The 26034-nt window shown below is 43.4% G+C and overlaps 1 protein-coding gene across 7 annotated transcripts in view; it reads left to right on the top strand.

Moving 5' to 3' along the window:
- The window catches only part of LOC144246206 (uncharacterized), a 47412-nt gene extending 23073 nt beyond the window's left edge, over window positions 1–24339 (top strand). For 5 of the 7 annotated variants that reach the window (XM_085564998.1, XM_085564990.1, XM_085564981.1 and 2 more), the window contains 5 exons: window positions 208–361; window positions 1260–1420; window positions 4050–4253; window positions 4358–4539; window positions 4823–24339. In XM_085564998.1, the coding sequence (XP_085421124.1) occupies window positions 208–361; window positions 1260–1420; window positions 4050–4253; window positions 4358–4539; window positions 4823–10381 (6260 nt within the window). In that variant the 3' untranslated portion in view covers window positions 10382–24339. The remainder of the gene's footprint in view (window positions 1–207; window positions 362–1259; window positions 1421–4049; window positions 4254–4357; window positions 4540–4822) is intronic. The other 2 variants (XR_014950885.1, XR_014950884.1) reach the window with 2 other exon arrangements.
- The last annotated feature ends 1695 nt before the right edge of the window (window positions 24340–26034 follow it).

Genomic DNA, 26034 nt, shown 5'->3' with positions numbered 1-26034 from the left:
CCTTTGCTTTTAGACAAGCAGGGAGGGGATCAGTCATGATTTTTCATTTTCCTCTCACTAAAGAATGATCACTTCTTTCTGTGGCAAGTCTGCTTGAGCAGCTTAGATTTACATGTGGGAGGTCCTTGTTGCTGATTGTGCATTTCTGAGTCTGCATGGGGCAGGAGAGCACATAATTTAATCTGTTTTTAAAACTTTGTACAACAGGAAGTGGAATTGACAATTTCTGGAAAGTCTTGGAAGAAGGCAAAAACTGCACTGTAGAAATCCCCCCCGAGAGATTTAATGTCAAGGAGTGGTATGATGCAGATGGCAACAAGCCAGGAAAAATCTGTACAACACGAGCTGCTCTTCTTGATGAGTGAGTCTCTTACCCTGCTGCACCACTGACTTTTGTAGTACTTAGACCATGGGTACAGAATACCAAATTACAGTAAGGTCAAAAGAAGTGTCTTTTATTTGAATTCCTCATTCACCTAAAATCCTCAGGCTGTAGAGCTTCATTCAAAGGAGAAGTTGGCATGCACAGAAGAAATCTTATTGTCTCCTGAAATTTATACTTGGCAGGGTTGAATCATAGGACCCAGAATTACTTTAGTGCTTACTCCCATGATAGATATTGAATCCTGCTCTGAAATCAAGAAATGATAGAAGGTCATATAAATCTGATCTTGGTATACATGATTAAAGTTGGTCTTTTGTAAGCATGGGCCTATTTTGAAGATGCTTTTAAATACAAATACAAATACAAATACAAATACAAATACAAATACAAATACAAATACACACAAAGTATTGTTAGGGAAGCATTGGTATCTGTTGAAAACACCTGAGCTGATCCTCTACTTTTTGGTTTTAAATTGTAAAGTATTGGCTAAAAACAAGGTAGAAAACTTTTTGTGTATAACTTACTGGCAATGGCCAGATTATAGCAGAGGAAGTCTCATTCTGCACAGTCTGCACTGCATAGTCTGAGAATCAAGTTGGTAGTAGTGCAATAACCATAAGAAAAATGGGTTGGAGTGAGTTCTTAACTCTGAAATGCAGAATCATTGATAAAATGACATATCTTGTGGTGGGGCATAAAACATCTTTGGCTTATAAACATTTTCTTCTGAATTTCATAAATAGAAACTGTGGCCTAAATACCAGTTACTGCTTGGGTTTTCATGAAATTGCAAATAATGTGTACTGTGAGTCTAGAAGTAAATGCATCTTCTATACTTATGTCATATTTTATTCTGGTCTTTGTATTTCAGATTTAATTCATTTGACAACCACCTGTTTGGGATTAATAATATGGAAGCAGAACGCATGGATCCACAACAGAAATTACTGATAGAGTGCACATACAAAGCCCTGGAGGATGCAGGAGTTCCTGTGGAATCTGTCAGTGGCACCAAAACAGGTGTTTTCATTGGTAAGATGAAAATTTCATGGCAAAGAAAGTGTGTTTGAACCTCGCAAAGATTGGAGCAATCCTTTATAACCTTTCAATATCTTATCTAGCACTGAATCTAGGCTGGAACTAGACTGGAGTTCTAAAGCTACTCTGCTATGACACTAGTGGTTGCTTTTGGTAGGAATTACCAGGCTACTCTAGAAGTTCATGGTACAATTCATGTATCTCTTTTTGGTGGTCTTCTTCCTGTGGTCAGGCACAGAAGGGAATAGGGAACTGCAACTGCAATCCAGCCCTTCTTAGCAAAGATGTTCCCAGCCAGGCTGTGATGTTCCACCCTTAAGGGGAACACCAAGATATGTAATTTTTCAGGTCTACAGGAAACGTTTTCTTAGTAAATTACACACTCGGCAAAGAAATTGGAATATTGACCTGATGTATCAGCACATGGCAGTGGGTTGTGGATAAGGTGTAAGGTGGAAGAAAAGAGGGAAGAGATAAATTAAAGAAGGGGAGAGAGAAAAAGAGGGAAAAAGTGATCACCAGTCCTTGTTCCAGTGTTGGTCAGGCCAATGGTCTATGGTCCTGAAGGACCCCCAGGTTTGTTTCAGGTAGCTTTTTATAGATAGGCTTCCCTGCCCTGAGGACAGATTGCTCTCTTTCTATGCAAATTATTGTGTCCAGTCCCTTCTTTCAGACTTTATTGGAATTTCATCAGAGGCTTTGGGGTTCTTGGGTGGTCTTCATCCCCTCCCTCCCCATATTGAACTTGGTCAATGTTTCATTCTTGTTTCTGTGCTGGTGCTGCCTTTTGTTGTTTGATGGGGTCAGAGTGGTGTGAAAGTGGCCCAGCGGAAAAGGACCTGATGGTGCTGGTGGACAGCAGCTGAACATGAGCCGTGTGTGCCCAGGTGGCCAAGAAAGCCAATGGCATCCTGGCCTATATCAGCAATAGTGTCACCACAGGAGCAGGGCAGTGATTCTTCCAACTGCATATGGCACTGGTGAGGCCACAAGTCATGTCCTGTGTCCACTTCTGGGGCCCTCAATTGAGGAAGGACATTGAGGTGCTGGAGTAGGTCCAGAGAAAAGCAGCAGATCTGGGGAAAGGTCTGGAGCACAAGTCCTGTGAGGAACAGCTGAGGGAGCTGGGGGTGTACAGCCTGAGAAGAGGAGGCTCAGGGGTGATTTTATTGCTCTCTACAACTGCCTGAAAGGAGGGTGTGGTGATGTGGGGATCAACATCTTTCACAGGTAACTGAACACAGGATGAAGGGACATGGCCTCAGGCTGTGCCAGGGGAGGCTTAGACTGGACATTAGGGAGAAATTCTCCACATAAGGGGTGACTGGATATGGGAATTGGCTGCCCAGGGAGGTGGTGGAGTCACTGTCCCTGAAAGTGTTTGAGGAAAGACTGGATGTCTCTGTGAAGCAGAACAAGGGTGCTTATCCAAGAAAAGTGCTGCCCTACCTTCTCATGGTCCTGTCTGGTTTTGGCTTTTTTAACAATTCTTGCTTATTACTGACAGTCCTTGGCTGGCTCCCTGGCTATCTGGCAATCGGTGTTTGACACGTGCACATTAGCCCTTTATCTTCTGGGCTTCTACACAGGCCTACACTTTTCCCCAGTATGCTGTTTTCCAGTATTACTTTGGGTAAGGTATTCTGGGGATTAATATCCTTTTAAAGAAGCAGAAATCCTCCTGTGGCCATTAGAATGGTACCAAGGTGCACTTGTCCAACTGCCTTTGTCAGTACCCAAACAGTTACAGAGGAGATGAGACCAGATGCTGTTGAAAGATATTTAAAATATTGTAGTAGAGTAACAGCACATTATTGCTGGTGCAATCTGTGTCTCTTTAAAAAAGGAGTTTTCTAGGGGTGTTTGACTGATGCACCTGTAGGGGAAATGCTTTAAATTACCTTTTAGTCTGAGAGATGCTCTTCCTCCACTGAGGGCACTATTCCTTGCTCTCTGAATAGAGCTACTGCACTTTCCACACATGCTCATGGACTTGGGGATCTACCATATTTCCAGCACAGTGTTCTCAAAAAGAGGACACAGCTACTCTCACAGGTCCTGCTCTTCTTTACTATTTCTTACTGGTTTCAAGTGTGAAAAAAAAAAAAAAATAGAGAATATTGGATGTAGTTTGTGCTGTGACCTTTAACTTGGAACATCTGAGGAACTGAAGCTAATGTCTTGTACATTTATGTCTGAACTACCCTCCTTGTAACTGGTTGATAAATGTTCTCATAGCTAAACTAAAACAACCTGAGTCTCAAAACTGAATCTCAGTCTCAAAGTGAGATACAGGGGTCTAAGCAGACTACAGAGATCTTAGCTGCATCATACAGTGAGCTAAGCCATTAGGAAAGGCCATTTCCTGGGCAGGTAGGAATTTCCTGTCATTTCTTGGGCAGGTAGGAATTTCCAGTGTTATGTGTGTGTGTGTAAGTTGGGTCCAGGGGAAATTGCTGAGACTTCTGCCTTTGACTTGTGTTGGAGCAAAGCTTCATGACAGGAGCCCTGATGCCATATGGTTTCATCTTAACACTGAAAACCAAACCACACAATCAGGTTTTGAGCTGTACATGCCTATTGTTGGCTTGGGTTAACTTGACATGTATCTGATGTTTTCCAGGTCTCATGAATCGAGACTATGGAATCATAACCAGCAGAGCTGTGAATGAAATAAATCATTATGATGGTACTGGAACAGCAATGAGCATTGCTGCCAACAGGATCTCTTTCACATTTAATCTGACTGGACCCTCTCTGACTGTCGACACTGCATGTTCGTCTTTTCTTTTTGCTCTGCACTACGCCTTGCGAGCCATTAAATCAGGTAATGAGACTGAAGAGGTGCTGGACAATGAAATCAGGATTGTTACGGTTTCTTCTATCACCAGGGCCATCTCAACATGAATATTTGTTTCCGTTTAACTCCAGGAGACTGCGAGGCAGCAATCTGTGGTGGGGCGAACTGCATCATCGATCCCCGCACATTTGTATCTCTCAGTAAAGCCAAAATGATCTCTCCAGATGGCATAAGCAAACCCTTCTCCAAAAAAGCAGATGGCTATGGAAGGGGAGAAGGCTGCGGTGTTGTTTTCCTCAAACCACTGAAAAAGGTAAGGTTGCTTGTAGAGCAACCTGAAATAAGACTGGTTGTGTGCTTGAATTTTGTGTCTTCAGCTTTAATAATGACTATTCCAGAGAGGTTTTTCCAATCAAATTGTAAGATTAATGAAGCATTTCTTTAGAATATATTCATTTCGGTATCATAGGGAAAGGATCTTGCATTTAAAAGTTAGCATCATGTTCTGGTTATTCCTGGCTTTGTTGTGGCTTTTTGTTGTCTTCCTTACAAAGAAACTGCGTTTATTAAAGACAATTTAACTTTTCATGGAACAGGCAAAGGAAGACCACAGCAAAATCTGGGGCGTGATAAACATCAGTGCAGTCAATCAGAACGGCAGGTCCACGACTCCAATCACGAGACCATCTCAAATAGAGCAAGAGAACTTACTGCGCAACATTTATGAAAGTCATGTTGATCCCGCAGTTGTGCAGTACATTGAAGCCCATGGCACAGGAACTGCTGCTGGAGATCCTGTAGAAGCAGAGAGCCTGGGCAGTGTCATTAGCAAAAGCAGGTCTTCCCAAGTTCCCATTCTGAAAATCGGCTCAGTGAAAGGAAATATTGGACACACGGAATCAGCTTCTGGAGCAGCCGCATTAATCAAAGTGCTCCTGATGATGCATCATGGAAAGATTGTTCCATCCTTGCATTACTCAAAGGAGATGAGCAGCATCGATACAGAGAAATTAAACCTTGCTGTTGCCACAGCTGTAGAACCCTGGGAAGGATCTAGTGAGTATGGAAGAGTAGCTGGCATCAACTGTTTTGGATTTGGAGGAACCAATGCTCATGTTGTAGTCAGGCAGGTGAAGCAGCCAGAGCCTCTTCCTGCCTTTAAGAAGCCCCTGGAATTAGTTCTGCTGTCAGCAGCATCCCCTAAGTCCCTTCAGATGACAATGGCCGACACAGCTGAGCAGCTGAGCACAAGGAACTCCGTAACTCTCCCAAGCCTGGCCTATACATCTGCCTGCAGAAGAAGCCATGCCAGCTACAGGTACCGAAAAGCGTTTGTCACAAACTCCCTCCAACACCTGCAGCAAGAGCTTAAGTTGGCAGCGAGCACGGAACCTGCCATGTCCAAAGTGGAACCACAGCTGGTGTTTGTGTTCTGTGGCAACGGCGTAACGCTGAAGGAGTTCAGTGAGGCACTGCTGAGCTCAGAGCCCATGTTCAGAGACAAGTGTAAGGAAATAGAAGACCTTTTTCAGCAGCACGCTGCCATCAGCCTCCTGCCAGCAAGCAATCATAGCCCAAAGGACTTGTTGAATCCAGAGCTTTCTCAGCCCTTGCTGTTTGCCCTGCAGGTTGCTGTAGCTTCCCTCCTGAAGCACTGGGGTATTAAGCCTGTTGCTGTTGTTGGGCACTCGGTGGGGGAAGTTGCTGCTGCACATATAGCTGGGTACCTTTCCCTGGCAGATGCAGTCAAAGTGATTTATCACCGGAGCAGGCTGCAGGCAAAGACTGCCAGCGGCAGAATGCTGGTGGTTGGGAACATCCCTGTTGAAGAGATTGCTGCACGCCTGCATCCCTACTCAGGAAAGGTGTGCATTGCTGCTTTCAACAGCCCCATTTCCTGCACCTTGTCTGGGAGTGTAGAGGCTGTGGAAGCTGTCCAGAGAGAGTTAGCTGAAGTTTTCAGACAGAGAAACATCTTTCTTCATGTTTTAAATGTTCCAGCTGCGTACCACAGCCCCAGCATGGATATGATAGTCGAGGAGCTGGAGGAGCAGATAGAGCCTTTAGAAAGGCAGGAGGGGGAAATGGAAGTGATTTCAACACTGACTGGGGCGGCTGCATCTGAAAATGACTTTGCTCAGGGCAAATTCTGGGCACAGCATACTCGCAAGCCTGTTGCTTTCACACAAGCCATCCAAACTGCAGCCAGAGGCAGGGAAAACGTGGTGTTTGTGGAAATAAGTCCTCACCGAGCACTGCAGCGAAGCATAAAAGAAACGCTAGGGAAGGGCACAAAGGTGTTGTCCTCTTTGCAAACAGACGCAGAATATCAGACGCTCTTCACCCTGGTAGGAAATCTGTTTGAACTGGGTTTTAATCCCAACTGGCAGCACTTTTATGATGGGTATCAAAGTGTTCCTGTGGCCATTCCACGATATCAATTTGATCACCAAAAACTCATGACCTGCCTGGATATCCATCAACAAACAAACCAAGGAGGTGTCAGTTCCAGTCATCCATTGATTTACAGCATAAATAGTGACAACGTGGAGCTTGGCTGCCTGGTGTCCCAGGACACGACACCATACTTATATGAGCACAAGAACAATGGGGTGGCCTTAGTCCCTGGTGCTTTCTATGTGGAACTTGGTCTGGCCTCTGTGATGAGCAGGTCAGAACCTAAAGTGCCTCTGAGCACTTGCCAGCTGAGTATCAGTTTTTCTGCACCGTGTGTTCTTACACAGAATTCCCAAGTGCTGAGTATCAAGCTGAGTCCGCAAAAAGCCACAACAACCTTTGAAGTTCTCTCTTCCTCCAACGCAGTTTATGCTGCTGGCCAAGTGGCAAAGGGGCTTGAAGGAGTGGTGGAAGAAAGTAGCATCTCCTTCCAAGCCATCTATCGAAGATGCAGGTCAGTGATTAGCAGAGAGGAGCTTTATGAAGCACTGTCTCAGGTTGGCTTTCAGTATGGCTCCATATTCAGGCAGCTCAGTGATGTGCATTACTGCCAGGAGCTAAAGGAAGCTATAACAAGCATCAAGGTGAATGAGGAGATTGCCAGAGACATGTACAGCTACTGTATCCACCCAGTGCTGCTCGACTCTTTTCTGCAGATGACCGCTGTCCTGACCTCAAGGACACTGCCGTCCAGAGCAGGCTTTCCTTCCGGGATAGGCAGCCTGGTGGTGCTGCGCCCGCTGGAGGAGGAAATGATGATATACATGAGAATGAGCAAATCCACTGGGAACTGCCTTGAGGTCTGTGGATGCTTTGTGGACAAACACGGCTCAGTTTTGGCTGAGCTCAAGCGCGTTGCCATCACTTTCATGAAGGAATCCTCTTCCAGAGACAATGAGTTTCTGTTTGAAAACAAATGGAAAGAAGTCTCTCTTTCACAGACAATTGGACATCTGGGGTTTAAGCCCAGAGTCCTTGTGTTTGCAGACAAATTTGGGATAGCTGAGCAGCTCAAAAAATACTTGCATCCTACTTCGAGATATGTTATGTATGAAGGCTGGGAATGCCTTGTGGAAGGGGACACACAGAATAAAATGAGAGCAGAGGTTAAGGATTATGATGAAATTCTCTTCCTGTGGGGAATCCAAAAGTTAAATGAAGATTCCCCAAGGAAAGCAGTAGATCAGTTGGCAAAGTGCTGCGAAGCCTATCGCCAGGTAGTGGTGGCACTAAAAGAGAAGACGTCCCGCTGTTCCATCAGAGTGATCACCTACAGAACAACAGAGAGATATGTGGACCACATTAACTGTGGGTTTGCATTGTATGGCATGACCAGAACTTGTACTGTTGAAGTTCCAGAAATCACATTTCAGTTGATTGACCTCAGCTCCTCCACTTCCCTGGACATCTCAGTGTTAGCAGATGTTCTTGTCAAGTACCAAGGTGGGGAATATCCAGAGGTGTGCATCAGCCAGGGAAGAATTTATGTGTCCGAAATCAGACGCACACCTTTTGTAGATGCAGATTTCATCCAACCTGTAAGATCTCTCCAGAAATCACAATCATTCACTTTGTACACTTCTGATCCATACACAGCAAAAGACTTGTCCGGGGAATTGTCCACCAGCACTGCTACTCAGCTTGACAAACAGAGTGTTGAAATTCAAGTGGAGAAAATTTGTCTGCACTCAGAAGATTATTTTCCCATTAGTGTTTCTAGCTGCAGCTTTGGTAAGACGCTGTATTGGAACTCACAGGCAGGAGACAAACACAGGCTTCTAGCTCTTGATTTCAGTGGCACGGTCACTGCAACAGGCAGTGATGTGAAAAAAGTGAAAGTGGGAGATCATGTGGTTTCATGTTACCCCACTGCTGCATCATCCAGAGTTCAGATTCCAGGAACAGTTTGTCTCAATGCAAGGAAATCGCCATTCCTCCAGAATGTCCCTTGTTTGTCATACTTCATCATTGCATGGGAAATCTTCACTCAGAGATTACCCAAAGGGAAGCATGGCAGAACATTGGGTATTATTACTACAGAGCCATCCTCAGTTTTGTGCCATGTTCTTTCTGCAGCAGCAGAAGAGATGGGTTGGAGAGCAGTCCTTGCTAAGCCCACTCCTAACGTGTTCCAGTATATCAACCTATGCAGTGCCCTTGTTATTCTTCCTCCAGTCAACAGACTGTCTCAGGAGGATCTGGCCCACATGTACTCTCTTAAAGATGTGGTCATCGTGTGTGGCAGTCAACAGTCTGAATGTATCCAGAATGTCAGTGAAATTGATCATGAAAACATCAGCTTTCATATCCTTGCCGTTGCCAGCCTTTTCCGGAAAGCACCGCTAAAGGACGTGCAGAAGACCGTACATGCCTGGATCAGTTCCATGGATATGAAAGGGTTTAGACATCTCTCAGGTTCTGTTTTTCAGCAGGCTGAGAACTTTGAAGGGCTAAATTCTGTGATGTCCTATTTTACCTGCACTTCTGTCCCCCTTGCTGTTCTGGGAAGGCAGAAGGACATCAGTGTGCTTTCAGATATCCCGCTGTACCAGCCCCAGAAGCAGCTGTTCAAGCAGAACGCTGTTTATGTAGTAGCTGGGGGGCTCACCGGACTTGGCTTTGAAACAGTGAAATTCATAGCTGAGAACGGAGGAGGGTGCATTGCAATCCTCTCCAGGAGAATTCCCAGCAGTGAGAAGCAAGAAGAGTTAAGGGCTTTGCAGCAGCAGTACAAAGGGAGCAAAGTAGTGTCCGTGCAGTGTGATGTGGCTTTGACCAGTGATGTTGAGAAAGCTTTCCAGTCCATTGCCAACACCTTTGGGGGGAGTCCGATCAAAGGGGTGTTCCAAAGTGCTGTTGCTTTACACGATGGCCACCTTGAAGTGCTGAAGCTGGCTGACTTTCATAAAGTGCTGAGCCCAAAAGTAGCAGGGACCCTAAATCTTCACTGGGCTACCAGAGACCAGGAGCTTGACTACTTTGTGTGCTACTCCTCTGTTACTTCCTTTCTGGGCAATGCCACTCAGACAAACTATGCAGCTGCAAACTCTTTCCTGGATGTCTTCTGCCTGTACAGGAGGAACTGTGGGCTTTCAGGCCAGGCCATTAACTGGGGTGCGTTGAACCTCGGCATTCTGCTCAACCAAAACTACATTCAGAGCATTCTGGGATCCAAGGGCATAGACATTCTGCAAGTACATGAAATTCATGACTATCTCAGGAAGACCTTACTTATAAACAACGCACACCAAGCTGTGGTCAAATTGAACTTTCAAGCTTTGTATCATCATGTTTTTACTCAGATTACTTCTCTCAAAAGTCGCTTCATATCACTTATTTCTGAAGATTTCAAGAACAAGATTGAAACATTTGAGGAAGCTGAAGTCCCAGATGCTGCCTTTCTCAAATCTGAGGACTACATCACCTCATTGGTGAGTGACCTCACAGGAGTGAACGCAGAGGAACTAACCATGAATACACCACTTTCATCTCTGGGCATAGACTCTATGTTAGCCATGACAATTCAGAACCGTGTCTTTCAGGAGCGAAAGGTGGACATACCCCTTGTGAAACTGCTTGATCCTCAAACAACTCTGTCAAGCTTAGTGGTAGTGTTAGAAGAAAGAAGTGATGCAAATGGAACAGTTGAAAACAAGAATGCTGTGATTGAAAATGCAGAAAATGGGAGCTGGCTATAGGAATCTTCCCAATCAGGAATTGTGTAACTTTGACAATACTCAGTCCCTTTGTAGCATGTCAGAATGTGTGATCGCAGAACATCTGGTGATGCTGAATGTACTCATCTACACTGACTCAGAAAAACCCACACCAGGTTCTTCTGCCATTATTCTGCTAGCTATGTTAATTTTGGTCAATTGTTTGACTTTTTACTTTCATTGTCTTTTACCTTAATTTTCAATATTTTTAACTGAAAATAAGTTGGTAATTTCCTACACATTTTATTGCACATTGCATTTTTAAAATTGTATTCAAGTTTTGATGAAAATTGTATCTTTGCACCTCTAAACGGTAAATATACACATAAAGGTGCATAAGCTTATCAGCATTTTTGTTATATTCTATTGTTAATATATCATTATTTTTTGAATATTACCAAATGTTTATAAATACAGACATCTTTTTGAAAGTCTGATGTTGCCAATTTCAAAAAACACTAGTGTTTTGCTCATGTTTTCAAAAATATTAACAATTTACCATTTGTTACCAATTGTGAAGCATACAGAAAAGCAAATGCTTTTTATTATGAATTAACAAATTTTTATGAAAGCCCAAATAAACAGGAGTAGTAAAATGTTTTAAAAAACCTTGAAATGTATTTTTATCCTATTTGATTATTTTGGTCCCTTATCTGCTCTCCTGCTTCAAAATTTTGTAACCGCAATACCTACCCTTCTTTTGTTCCAGTGAGAAAAAACAGACTCTTCCTCAAAGACACTGAAGAAAACTTTGTTTATAGTCTTTTAATATGGGAATAGTATATTGTATTATTTCTCCCTTTTCTCCCTAATTCTAATGAGTTGTCCCTTGCAGATCTGGTTCTATCCTCCAGTGTGTGGAGTATCCATGGTCTGTGAGGTCCCCCTGAAATAATGTGATCTCCAGGCTGAAAAGTTCCTTTAGTCTCTCTTAGCTCTGATGTGCCAGCCCCAAAGATGTTGGTGGTTTTATGCCAAACGTGCTCAGGCCCATCTGTATCTTTCTCATAGTGGAGGGCCCAGAGCTGGACCAGGGTTCAGGATGGGATGTAATGAGTCAAGTGTGGTGTACTGGTGGTGCACATTACACCAGTGTGATGCAGAGTTCCCTGCCCAGCTGGCTGCTGGCTTTCATTGCTGTCAGTGTGTACAGTGAACTCCTGTTCAGTCCACTGCCCATCAGGACCCCCAGTCCTTTTCATCCCGGCTGCTCTGCAGCCAGTCAGTCCCTGCTCTGTAATGCTCTGGTGCTTCTCCTGTCTCCTGAGTGGAACAGATGCAGGGGGGCTAAGCCATCCCAGGAGCAAGGCCTTGCATTCACTATGGTTGGAAATAATGAAGATTCTGTAAAGCTGTTTGTCCTTGTGAATAGTGGCCTTCCCTTTCAATGTGCCAGATGCTCTCACCTGACTTGATGCTGGCCAGGCTGTTAATAAAGAGCCTTCAGGGTGCTGCTATTGACTCACTGCCAGATGGACCTGGCACAGCTGATCTCACCCTTTAGGCCTGGCAGTCCAGTGAATACTCCACCCAGTTTATAGTTGTCTTCAATCTATCTAGCATCAGTTTGGCTACAAGGATGCATTGAGACACTGCTGAAAGTCTTCATGGAATCAAGATGCATAAAAGCTCCCTCTCTTCAGTGTTTTCATTCTTCAAGGTGATCAGGCTAGTCAGCCACCATATCTCTGTGGAAAATCCATGATTGTTGTTCCTAACCACTTTGTTAATGTTCCTTACTACTTGAGTCATTCTGAGCTTATGGTTCTGTATGGGCAGAGATCCCTGTGACCTTGCCCAAACATTTTGAAGGGAAATATAGTAATGTAATGAGGAGCAGTTACCTCTATACATACATATACATATACACATACATATGCAGAAAAGCACAGAGAGGATTTCAAATCCAGAGGGGTTCTAGTGTGGCATAACCTGACCTACAGTCAGGCAAATTACAAAGCAGAGAAACACATTTTTTGTACTCATTTTTTGTGCTGTTCCCTGTGCAAAAACCCAAGAATCTTGTAGCACTGTTGTCAAGGTCAAAGCAGTAATCCAACAGGGCTGCTTTGCACAGCAGGAGTAGATAAAGGTATGTTAGACAGATATTAGGTGTATGACAATCTCTCATAGATGTCCACATTGCACAGTTGTGACTGAATCTATTGATTTCAGCCTTTATATCAGACAGGTCTGATTCTGAAAGCACCAGCTTTGGCTGGCTGCAGCTCTTTGGTTTTCTCTCACCAAAGAAATCATTGCTCTGAAAGCACTGTGAAATCCCTCTCTTATCTCTTCTATGTGTTTTGCTTTTGACTGCTTCTGTGAAACTGCCATAAATGTCCCAAAAGTCAGAATATATGAACAAAAGCAAGACCATTGCCAGCCTCCAGAAATATAGTGAGAAACCTAAGCTCAAAAAATGCTCTGGCAAAGGAATTTTCAGCTGCAGCCAGGGCAATTAGAATTAGCAGTTTGTAAGACAGGGTAAAGCAGCAATGGCAGAGCACTGACGATTATTTAATTTGTGCCTGATAAATACATAGAAAATATGACCAGAAAAATAGCCCAGAAAATCCACACAGATGACAAAACAGCTCAGAGATTTGATTGATGTCCTGAAGGCAGCAACTAGCTGGAGGAGAAGGCAAAGATATCTACAAGCAACAGAATGGACTGCAAAATCAGAAACAACCCGCAGTACTGTAAGAGCAGTGAAAAAGTCCTAAGTCCTTTTCTGTCCTACCAAACATTATAAATGAAACAGATAAACAGCCCTTTGCAGTTGGAAATTCTTTTCCTAATACAGCCCAGGGTACCATCGGCCTTCTTGGACCCCAGGATGAACTGCTGGCTCATGGACAACTTGTTGTCCTCCAGGACCCCCAAGTCCTTCTCCTCAGAGCTGCTTTCCAGCAGGCTGACCCCCAACCTGTCCTGGTGCAGGGCGTTATTCCTCCCCTGGTGCAGAACTCTGCACTTGTCCTTGCTGAATTTCAGACAGTTCCTCTCTGTCCATCTCTCCAACCTGTCGAGGTCCCTCTGAAGGGCTGCACAGCCCTCTGGGGTATCGGCCACTGCTGCCAGCTTTGTGAACTTGCTGGAACAGAAGAGGCCTCTGCCCCTTCCTTCAAGCCATTGATTAATAAGACAAACAATACTAGGGCCTGGTATTGAACCCTGGGGAACCCTACTAGTGACAGACCTCCAGCTACACCCTGTGCCACCGATTATCACCTCTGGGACCTGCCATTCAGCCAGTTTAGTTTAAATAGATTTAAAAGGTTTTTTTTCCCTTCATCAGCTCTCAAACATGATTACATGATTGCAGAGACCTGTACTGCCGCTTCCTCCTGAAAAAATTATGTTCTTCTCAAAACCTGAATTTTACTTAGATAAATTACTAGTGGAAAAAAAAATATGTATCTGTGTTTAACAAAAGGCTTTTAGTGACAATGTTCTTTGGTGTTTGCAATTAATCTCAGATAGTTAATCACATAGGGGCATTTTTAATGATTCTGAGCCCTCAGTCTCCAAACTCTCAATACTGTTATTAGAGGAAGGATCCCATTAACAGGATGCGTATTTAGTAATCAGATAAATGTGGCTCTGGGACAATACTTGAAAAACTATTAATTTTTCCAGGCAGAGCCTGAAGTGATATAACATTTGGACAAACTGCTAAAACACCTGGCTCCCCTTCTCTGAGTACAACCATAAATGCAATTAGTAAGATATGTTCTAAACAGAAGCAACATAAATACAGAATTAATGGCACAGAGCCCTAATGTTTCTTTGGAAAATGTGCTTGTGGATGGACTTTTTGCTTAGGCACTTCATCAAAACATCCTCCTATTGCGTAACAGGACCTTGCAAGCTGAACTAATAAATGCATTATCCTGTGAGTAAACCAATGTCTGTTTCTGGTTTCGCCTGGATCATAAAACACCTGATAACATCCCTGTTGGCCCCGAGGTGTGTTCTGCACCTGGATCAAGGGCCACAACCGGCCTGTGGCAGGACTACGACACGGCGCTGGCCGAAGCTCTGCCAGGGCCCAAGCCCAGGGCTGGCTGTATCCACAGCCTCCCCACCACCTCTGGGAGCCTTTCCCCATGGGCCCAGCTGATCTGCCTTGGCCCCAGGCCACCAAACCCCAGGATTTCATGAAGCCAACATGTTCTTTCTCCTTCAGATAACACTCCAGAGAAGCAGGCATTCGGTTGATAGTGGGAATGATACTGATAATGGCTCTTCCAGTCATACCTTACAAGTGCCTCAAACATTGATTTTCACTGTAAAGCAAAAATGCTGTATCCTAAATGGACCCATGTAAATGTTTTACTTAATGTAGTCAACAGATTAAGACATGTTTTACTCAACAGGCTGTTCCTATGGTGCTGGTGGAATGTAATCCTGACTCTGCTATGCAGTGTTTGCACCTGTGATCTCAGAGCCAGTTATAAGAAATGGTGACATTAGTAACAAAACAAGACATACATTTTGCAAGATCCTTGGAAAGCTACAGCAAAATTACTCAGATACGTGAGGCTGTTTGGATGATGAAGGGACTGGAGCACTTCACACATAAGGCAAGCTGAGGCAGCTGGGAATGTTCAGGAGAGAAGACTCAGGGAGATCTTATTAGTATATATAAATTCATGAGGGGAGGGTGCAAAGGGGGCAGAGCCAGGCTCCATTCGTGCCAAGTGACAAAACCAGAGTTAACAGGCACAAACTGAAACATGAGAGGTTCCCTCTGAACACCAGAAAACACTTTTTTGTTGCAAGGATGACCAAGCACTGGCACAGATTGCCTGGAGAGCTTATGGAGTCTCCATACTTGAAGATATTCAAAAGCCTTTTAGACATGAGTCCTGGCAACAGGTTCTGTGTGTTCTAGCTTGAGCAGGGAGTTAATCCAAATGGCTTCTGGAGATCTCTCCCAAGCTGCTGTGATTCTGTGAAATTCATTGGCAGATGGATTTGATCATCTCCATCAGTTCAAATCTTGAGTAATATGTGACACAACCACATTAAATAGAACTTTGTGGAAAAAAAATCCAATCAATTCAGAAGCCTGTGACTGATCTCCCTCATTCCCCTTTACATCCTTTTTGACCACCTTTCATGCTCTCAGGGAAGACCAATCCCTCACTGTTGAAAGAAGTGCCCAGAGAGACAAATTTAATTATATTTATGTATTAGTAAGACAATACCATAAATTCCAGAGTATTTTAAAAGGTATTTTTGTTAAAAATCAGACCATCATATTCAGTTTGACATCTAACTAGAGGACATAATTTTTATACTTTTAAGAAAGCATTTTCTATTGCAAACTAAAAGCAAATCCTATGCATCAGTAAAAACACAGAATACACTTTCCATGCATGCTGTCATTACCTGTGACTTTATATGCTACCTGGAATTCATTAGGAGATGACAGTTGTGGCATTCACATGCCCTCTGAACAGAGAGAGACTTAGCTTTCTCAGGATTTCTCCTGAGAGAAGCTGTGAGAGAAGCAGAGAAAAGAGAATCAAAACAACTCTTATCTCATTCACTGCTCCTGTTTGTGCCCATGTGGAATGTGGTATGGAGATCGTTTACCCAAGGTGATTGCTTGATTGGATTCTGCTGATGGTGTTTGGATTCATTGACCAATTGGATCCACGTGTGTGTCGGGATTCCTGGGGCAGAGAGAGTCACGGGTATTCTAATCAGTTAGTTAGTGATAGCTCTTGTTAGTGTAATATAGTTATAGTATAATATAGTATAATAAAGTAATTAATTAGCCTTCTGAAAGCATTGGAGTTCAGACATTATTCTTCCTGCCAGTTGGACACTGCATTTTACAATAGACAGTCTTATCTACCACTTCATGGAAAGACCCTCTTCAGTTAGACTCCTCAGGTCAGACCAAATAATTCTTGAAGGGTGAGAACAGTACTTTGAGGATAGCTGACACACCTCACAGAGCAGACAGGCTGCTTGTTTCAGCTGCAGTATTGATTTTGACTCCTTGGACAACAGTATGGGACCCTGCAAGAAAGAAGCTGACCCATTCCTTCTATTATTTTCATGGATGGATTTAGCAGAGTGACATCTTTGATGCAAAGTTAGTCACAGACACTCCATGCACACATACACAAAGAAAAAAGAAATCTTTTCCAAGATAAAACCATTCAATAGATTTGAATGAGGCCTAATGACTCCCCTCTCTAAAATATCTGCTTTACACTCATAGCAGGAGGCATCTAGGGCAGCTGGCTCACACAGTTCTCTCTTGGAGACAGCCAAACTGATTTTGTTCAATATTCATAGAAATTCAACCGGCATAAGCATGGATGGAAAAATCTGTAGCCTTCTGGGCTATGTTTGGCATAAGTCTGTGCAACTGGACAGGGGGCTGAGTATGGCAAATGTCAGACAAAATTCATTATGGTGTTACTCCAGTCTAGATGTATCAGTCCCCAGTAGAGGAGGGGCCTTGTCCATGCTTGTTACATGGATGAGAGCTGATGGAACTGCTTGAGCCATAGTACTGGCTCAGAAAGACACACTCACATCTTTCATGTAAGAATAAAGGAAGATTTTGTTTAATTGATGGGTTTCTTTTCAATACTCAGAACAGGAAGAACAGGCTTCTGTATAGAAATGCAATTTCTTGTTATGACACCACTTATTGCAAAACTATCAAGAAATTCTGAGAATGCAATGTTTCATATTGACATAATGTACCTTTACTTCCATAGGTGCACTAAAGAGAAAAAAGCTGGTTATTCTGCTTTTTAAGTAATAAAGCCACTAGGTGAAGGAACTGATCATTTCTGGGAAGAAACTAAACTAATATGATGGAAATACTATTAGAAAGATTTAATATCAAAACATTGTGTACACAGCAGAAAATGTGCATGGTGTGAGCTGTCTTCTTGTTGAGTAGATATGTTACTGCAATCTGAAACTTCAGGTTTTTAGCATGGAGACTCTAATACTGTTCTCCATGAAGTAAATAACTTTGTTTTTCATGAGCTGTGGAAGTCTGCCCCACTGACCATACAGACAGTCATTGCTTAGGCTTCCAGCAATCTAACCCTTGTTTTTTCTTGTAAATCTTCTTGGCTTTACATCCTGAAAGTGCCATAGGAAACAGTGGTGATGACTGGATTTTGCTCCCTCCCAGCTTCTTGTGCACCTGCTCACTGGCAGAGCATGGAGAATTGAAAGTCCTTGATTAAGAGTAAGAACTAGAAACAGCAAAGAAGCTATTAGTTTGTTATCAACTTTGTCCTCATAGTACCTCTAAAACACAGCACTATACTAGCTAGTAAGAAGAAAATTAACCATCTCAGCTGAAACCAGAACAAGCATGCAAAAGAAGAAATGTTTGTCCTTACCTTTTAGATGTCCCAGTTGTGCTACACAGCTTGAATACCCTACTAGAAACCAAGGAAAAATAGTATTGTATTTAAACCAACAGAAGTGGATTCTGGGGGTTTGCTGCTTGGAATTGCTGCTTCTTCAGAGGAGGCCACTAAGCAGTGCACAAAAAACTTGTTTTTAGGCAAGCAGTAGAACAGAAATAGGATAAAACCTCAAGTGTCTGTAGAAACATGTCCTCAGAGAGGTTGATATGTAGACACTTAGCACACTAACATTGGCTATCACAAACATGTTTGACCTGGGATGTACAACAGACTGGCAGCCCCTCTGTGCATCATTTGTGCATCTCTTTACCTGAATCATTTCTCTGACTGTCCCAGTGCCCATTCCACAGTACCACTATGATCACAAGAAATCCATGGCCTGTCTGTATATTTCTGCTGCTGAGAAGTTTTGAACCTGGAACTGTCAAAGGCTCTTTCACTGCCAGGTCTGGACTACCCAGAGGACACAGGGGCAAAAATACAAAAGCTGAGTAAACCTGGCATTTTCTGAACTCAAATTCCATTTCTACATTTGTCAAATAAAGAGAAAGATCAGGTGCAGAACATCTGTCATGGTTTAATCCCAGATGGTAACTAAGCCACACAGAGCCATTCACTATCTACAGGATGAGGGAGTGAATTGAAAGGGTAAAAGTCAGAAAACTTTTGGGTTGAGATGAAGACAGTTTAGCAGGTAAAGGCAAAAGCTGCATGCACAAGAAAAGCAAAATAAGGAATGAATTCACTACTTCCCATTGCAGGCAGGTGTTCAGCTATCTCCAGGACAGCAGGGCTCTATCACATGTGTAACAGTGACTTGGGAAGACAAATACCATCACCTTTACTTTCCTTCCTTCTTCTTCCCCCAGCTTTGTATACTGATCATGACACCACACGATCTGGGATATCCTATGGGCTGGCTACACTTGGCTATCCTGGTTGTGTCCCCTCCCAACTCCTTGTGCACCCCCAGCCTCCTTCCTGGTGGGGCGAGGAGCAGAAAAGGCCTTGACACTGTGTAAGCATTGCTCAGCCATAGCTAAAACATCCCTCACTTATCAAGTTTCCAGCACAAATCCAAAACACAGCCCCATACCAGCTACTGTGAAGAAATTAACTCTATCCCAGAGAAAACACCAAAAGCTCCAAGCATTAAAATTAAACTAATAAAATTGCTTTTATGGGGCAGAGAAGAAGCATTAAAATTTTGACTATGGCCATTAATTGTAGCATCACCTACATTTGTCTCTTGAAAATTTTATTTCCCCTTGCAGCTTTTACAGTGTTCATATAACATGCAGCAAAGCTGAAAGCAGTGGGAGTATCACTTCTCTTTGCCAGTGCAATGAGCTGTGAGCTGTATGTTTGTATTTGGGGTTTTTTCCATTTCTGTGGAAGGGTGGGGACAAGGAAGTGGGTTTTGCTTGCATCAAGCTCCTCCATTCTTTTCAGTGGGAAGCTCCCAGTCCCAGAGCCATTTCTCAGCAATGGTGCTTCCTGCCTGTGAGCACTTCCCAAGGCTGACCCCCTGTGCTGTGCAGCTGGGCAGGGTCAAGTGCAGCAGGAAGCCCTCTGCCCATCATGCCCCATGTCCAGGGCTGGGTGCAGTGCCTTGTTTCCACTGATGAAGCGATATGCAGAATAAATAAATAGACTCCACAACTTGGGGTACTTATGAAGTGAGCATGTATTTGCAGCACCCAGCACAAGTGAGATAACTCTCCAAGACTTGACACAAACTTTTATTCACAAAGGTGTTCCATATGCAATACATTACACAACTTTTCTATGCGTATTCAACCCCTGGCCCTGCCTGTCCTCACCTCTCATGCTAAATAGGTCCACACCTTTCTAGTGGTTTGCCGTGGTGGTCCTGTGGGGGTCTCTGGTGGTCTCTTGGGGCTGAAGATCGTGGTCATCCTCATGGTTGAACTTTTGAACTTTTCTCCTTTGCGCATGCGCTTTTTGGTCTTTTGGTGCTTATCTGAATACAGTCTGTCAGTCTCGGTAGGCTTAGGGACAGAGGAGCCTCTTTATCTGGGTTCTTTGTATCTTCAGTCCTTTCTGGTATTGTTCCTTATGCAAGAAGCTTCAGAAATTTGCATTCTCTTATGCCCTTTTGTACCTTGGCAGAGGTTTCCTAAGTAAAAGGTTAAAATTCAACACATAACTCTACAAGCTAGACTATAAATTCATTTGGTTAACTTAAGTGAAATCCAAAAATCTCTGCTTTGCTGACCACAGGGGATCTCTGCAGTACTGCAGTGGCATTGGTCCAACAGTGCTTGGTATGAATAAGTGTTTAAGATTGCTTAAGAAATCACTGGCAAGAGTATCAGTGAAAACCAGATTTAACATTAAGCAACAGCACAACAAAGTTTGTTGCCAAGGTTCACTACTACTTACAGAAGAGTTAAGACAAAGTGAGGGAAAAAACCGAAACAAAATACAGTCAATCAAAACGTAAATGACCTGAGAACTATTTATGTAAGTTTGAATGTGTGTGTTTAGTTGCTAGGGCATTTCTCAGATGGCAGTGCAGCCTGAAAAAGAGAGGGGAATGCACCACCACAATGCTCCATTGTCTTTGTTGACCAGGCCTCCATTAACTGTTAAAGACACTTAGACACTCATCTCTTGTGGCTGGGCTGTTCTAGGTAAAGAGGCTTCAATTTATGTGTGAAGATTTATTTGAATCTACAGCAGACTCCCCCCTTACAGTTCATGTGCCTGTCTGCCACTTCCATAAAGTCTGTTTAGAAGAAAAATATCTTTTAAAGATATTCTGCCAGTAAAACAAGAATTTATCTGTCCAGATTCTTCTGGGTCATTCTAAGGTTACAGGATGATAAAAACAAGATTTTCGGGAGAGGCAAATTGCCAGGAAGTATTTCAAATTCCTTTTCTGTCTCATGCATTATTGTGAATGGACTGAGTTTAAAATAAACCCAGTAAATTGAAAAGCAACAAACTCATTCTACCTGAATAGGGAGAACTGTTGGCATGGTCTCAACAGGCAGGCAGGCCAACTCTGTAGAGAATGTGTTTACAGCACTATATTGCCCAAAGTCTCCCTGAACATGTATAATTACCTGCCTTCCTCACTTTTGTGATTGCACTCAGAGTTGTTGTCACACAAGAGAACATAATTCTGGTGGGGAGTTCCCTGCTGAGGGGTAAGTGAGTTTATTCTCCCTTAGGGACACAGTGGGTCAAGTCTGTCTTGTGTTCTTCATGCTTTCATCTGAAGCAACATGATACCTGTCTGTGAATGGGGTCTTCTCTGTGATTTTGGAGGCTCTAAGGGGTGTTTTTGATTTTCCTTTGCTTTCTTGCTGCTGTTCATTAGATCATGCAGAAAAGTAGACAGGTGACAAAGATTAGATGATGATCCTGTGTAGGTTAACTTTTTATGAAATAGATTGTAAAGAAGTACCATTTCACTTGACTCTGAACTGTTTCTACAGCTTTCATCATCAATGATGAATGGTTTGAATATTGCTCAATATTTCAATATAATAAAGTGTAAGAGCCTGAGACGAGAGATGTGAGACTCCAGGCAGCTCTTCCAAATGCTGTTTATTGTATAGACGATGTTACAGCAGTCTTGGGTTGTGGGCAACAAAGCCACACCTACAGCTGTCAGCTCCAGGTACAGACAAGGCTGAAGATGTCTTAGTTTTGGTTACATTGCATTCTATATTTTTCTTTGCTGAGCATCTTAATACATTACAACCAATCAGCATCATATACCATGCTTTTACTATTACCTATAGCTTATCATAACTACTATCATTACCATATTATGGTCATAATGTCCAATCATATGAGTTAGTATGTTACAGTTAAAGCTTAAAGTTGTTTTTCAGTTTTCTTGTGGGAAATTTCAGTTTTGTGGGAATTTTCAGTTTTCTTGTGGGAAACTTCAGTGGGAAATTCTCAGACCTTTTTTTCTACTTGCAACATTGGCATGTTTGGTTGCTTATGGTACCTTTCTGCTTTTCCTAAGACCTATTTCTGCTTGGCAAAAATACATTTTTTGCTTGTGGTCAACATAATCTTTGGTCTAGTCATAAAACCTCCTTCCAATTCCACTTAACCTTTGTTTTCTTAGTTGTCCAGTAACGACTGGCTCGGCAATTGCCAATTCAGACATATTTTGTTCTTCTATGTCAAAACTTGCTTTCATCTCTATTCTGTTCTCAGGTTCTACATTCAGAAAGCTTTCTGCCAAGCATACATATCTGTGAAACTTTCTTTTCAAACTTTCATCTCTTCCAACAATAAAGAAATATAGGTCAATATGTTTTCAGGAGCTGTTTAATTTATGTGCCTTCCTTATAAAGCCTGTGTAATTAAGTTTATAGGCAATTATAAGTTTAGTATATTTTCCACTTTAACTTCTATAAACACTAAATGTTACGATTGTTTATAGTTTACCTTCCAAGAGAAACTGTTTTTACATGGGGCACACCCAGATCATCAAGGCAGCAAGCATAATGTGGTTTCTTAGTGGTTTTGGAGCACAGCAAAGGCACCTAAAATCCTCAGGCTGTAGAGCTTCATTCAAAGGAGAAGTTGGCATGCACAGAAGAAATCTTATTGTCTCCTGAAATTATACTTGGCAGGGTTGAATCATAGGACCCAGAATTACTTTAGTGCTTAGTCCCATGTTAGATATTGAATCCTGCTCTGAAATCAAGAAATGATAGAAGGTCATATAAATCTGATCTTGGGATACAAGATTAAAGTTGGACTCGGTCTTTTGTAAGCATGGACCTATTTTGAAGACGCTTTTAGAGACAAAAATGCACATGCACACACACAGAGCATTTTGAAAGTATTGTTAGGGAAGCATTGGTATCTGTTGAAAACACCTGAGCTGATCCTCTACTTTTTGGTTTTAAATTGTAAAGCACTGGTCTGTATTGGCTTAAAATACTGTAGAAACCAAGGTTTTGTGGGGGATTCTTTGCAATGAAGAGAGATTGTAATTTTGTTTATAGCTTATTGAAGCAGTCTCTTTCTGCACATTTCATAGTCTGAGGAATCCAGCTGGTAGTAGTGCAATAACCATGAGAAAAAAAATGGGTTGGAGTGTGCTCTTAAGTCTGAAATGCAGAATCATTAGTAAAATGACATATCTTGTGGTGGGGCATAAAACATCTTTGGCTTATAAACATTTTCTTCTGAATTTCAAAAATGAGAACTCTGGCCTAAATACCAGTTACTACTTGGCTTTTCATGAAATTTCAAAAAATGTTTACTGTGAGTCTAGAAGTAAATGCATCTTCTATACATATGTCATATTTTATTCTGGTCTTTGTATTTCAGATTTAATTCATTTGACAACCACCTGTTTGGGATTAATAATATGGAAGCAGAACACATGGATCCTCAACAGAAATTACTGATAGAGTGCACATACAAAGCCCTGGAGAATGCAAGAGTGAGTTGAGTAGAGTAGCTTGTACTCTAAGGTATTGTAAATGCAGGCAAACCCAATGGGAAGAAATTATGATGTCTGACTCAATTCAGAAGACCGAATGATTTCTTTATTACAACTATGCTAAAATACATGAATATACTATATAAAAAGGAAGATACTAAAACTGCATACTACTTTCTCTAAGTCTAACCCAACTTGTGACCCCCTCCCGAGAGTCACAGATGGATTGGTTTGGCCATCAGGCTCAAACAATCCTCACCAGAATCCAATCAAGCACTGACTCCAGGCAAACAATTCTCCAAACCCATTCCACATAGGAAAAACAAGGAGCAGAAATGCGGCTTCCGGGGGTCACTTGCTGCTGTCCCCCGTCCTTCCCCGGCCCCCTGGGACCCTCCGGCTAGCTGTTCCCTCTGGGGACTGCGGTTTGCCGCGGTCCCGCTGCCCTGGGCTCACCAGGCAGCGGCTGGGTCAGCACAGTCCGAGCTCCAGCATTGCCTCGGTCGCCGCAAGGGATCGGGATAAATAGACAAAGAGAGGCCAGTGGTATGCGGTCCAGAGAGATTGTATTGCCTGAACCATTGCAGGGACCAAAGGCCCCGGGCTATTGCCCAGATACAGTTTTATACAGCAAAATTAAGAGATAAGGTCTAAACAATGGGGAGATACTGTCCAGCTTAGGCACATTAGAATCACCCCAGGGGTCAGGTCCAATGGGAACTGCTCAGGGGTGGGGAGAAGGGGGTTTACAGAGGAATGCTGAAGCGAAACTTTCCCGAAACAAAGGGGCATACAGAAATGTATCTTTTCCTCAGTTTCTCATTCCCAAGGCCTTTCTAAAAACCCTTCCTCCACACTACCATGCCAGCATGATAGCAACACAGAAATATAAATTTTTTTCTCTTTCATTTCTCTCTGTTCAGCTCTATGAAAAATCCTAAGAGTGAGAGAAATGTGCTTGCCACACTAAGGTATGTTACACAACAGCTGAAGCCATCTCCAATGTCCAGCTCACTTGCCCGGGAAGATTTGTGAGCAGGTGCTTCAGCTGCATGGCCAGGAGTCGCGGTCTGCCTCCGCTGTCCGTGCTCTCCGTCGCTGGTGCATTGTTCGCATGGCCCTTTCGCTGCCCCCAGGACCCCTCCGGGCGCTTTCCCGGGCAGCGCCGGGGGCGCTGCGGCGGCAGTGCCCGCGCGCGGCCAGCTTTCCCGGGCAGCGCCCGCTGTGCTCCCCGCTGGGGCTTCGCGCTGGAGCCTCGCGCCAGACCCGGACGGAGGGCCATGGTGGTGGGCTTGGCCTTTGGCAAGCTGTGCGCCGGGGTCTGAGGATGGAGGGCTAGTCAGCACCCTCTGCCAGTGGCTCTGATTTGTGCTGACTGCACTTGAAGTCTTACAGAGATGAGTCAAGGGCTCCTGAGGTAGTAGATGCTGCCACAAAAGTATCTCAATGTAATTAGGGGTGCTCCTCTTAAGAAAGCAACATGGCCAATATCGCAGCTGAAGTGTCTCTAGACCACTGCATGCAGCATGGGCAACAGACAGGAGGAGCTGGAAGCCACCTGCTGTTATAAAGTGAAAGAAAGAGTATCTTCCTTTTTTAACAAAGGCCAGCAAATGGTCACAAAAGACAAGGAGAAGGCTGAGGTACTCAGGTACCTTTTTTGCCTGTCTTGAATGGCAACCTCTTGTCTTACACCTCTTGAGTGGGTGGACTGCAAGATGGGGCTTTGGGAGAAAAGTCCCTTCCAGTGTAAGAGAAGAGATTCATGACCACTTGAGGAACCTGAGCATACATGTATCTATGGGACTTGACGAGATGCATCCCAGAGCTTTGTAGAAATTAGTTAATGTAAGTTGCCAAGCCACTTTCTATGCTGTTCAAAAAGTTATGGCAGTCAAGTGAAGTTCGAGGTGACTGGAAAAAGGGAAACACTGAACCCATCTTCAGAAAGGGTAGAAAGGAGAATCCTGGGAACTACTGATTTCTGTGCTTGTGAAGATCATGGAACAGATCCTCCTAACCTATGCTAAGGTGTGTCGAGGACAGAAAGGTCATTTGAGACAACCAGTATGGTTTCACCAGAACAAGTTCTGCCTGACCAACCTTCTGTGATGGAGTGACAGTGTCAGTGCATATGGGAAAGGCTATTGTTTTCTCTGTCCTTCTCCAAGGCCTTTGACATGGTACCCCAAAACATCTTTTTCCCTAAATTAGAGAGATATGGATTTGATGGGTAGACTGCTAGGTGGATGAGGAACTGGTTAATTGGTTGCATCTGAGAGGTAGTGGTCAGTGTCTCAGTGTCCCAATGGGTATTGGTAACAGGTGGTATCCCTCAGGGGTCCATTCTAGAACCAGTGCTATTTAATATCTTCCTCAATGATACAGACAAAGGGATTGAACAAGTCTGCAGATGGCACTGAGCTGAGTGGTGGAAGTGACATGCCTGAGGGTCAGGATTGCCATTCAGAGGGACCTGGACAACCACAAGAAATGGAATCTCATGAAATTCAACAAGGCCAAGTGCAAAGTCCTGCACATGGGTTGGGGCAACCCCTGGTATCAAAACAGGCTGGGAGATGAAGAGAATGAGAGCAGCCCTGCTGAGAACAACTTCAGGGTACACTGCTGGATGGGAGGCTGGACATGACCCAGAAATCTGTGCTTGAAGCCCAGAAAGCCAATTCTACCAGGTCTGTATCAAAATAATCATAGCAACCAGGTCAATGGAGGTGTTCTGCCCCTCTACTCCACCTGTA

The sequence above is a fragment of the Lonchura striata genome, chromosome 2, assembly GCF_050655825.1.
Source record: "Lonchura striata isolate lonStrDom1 chromosome 2, ASM5065582v1, whole genome shotgun sequence".
Taxonomy (NCBI): Eukaryota; Metazoa; Chordata; class Aves; order Passeriformes; family Estrildidae; genus Lonchura; species Lonchura striata.
This window is presented reverse-complemented; position numbering and strand designations above follow the sequence as displayed.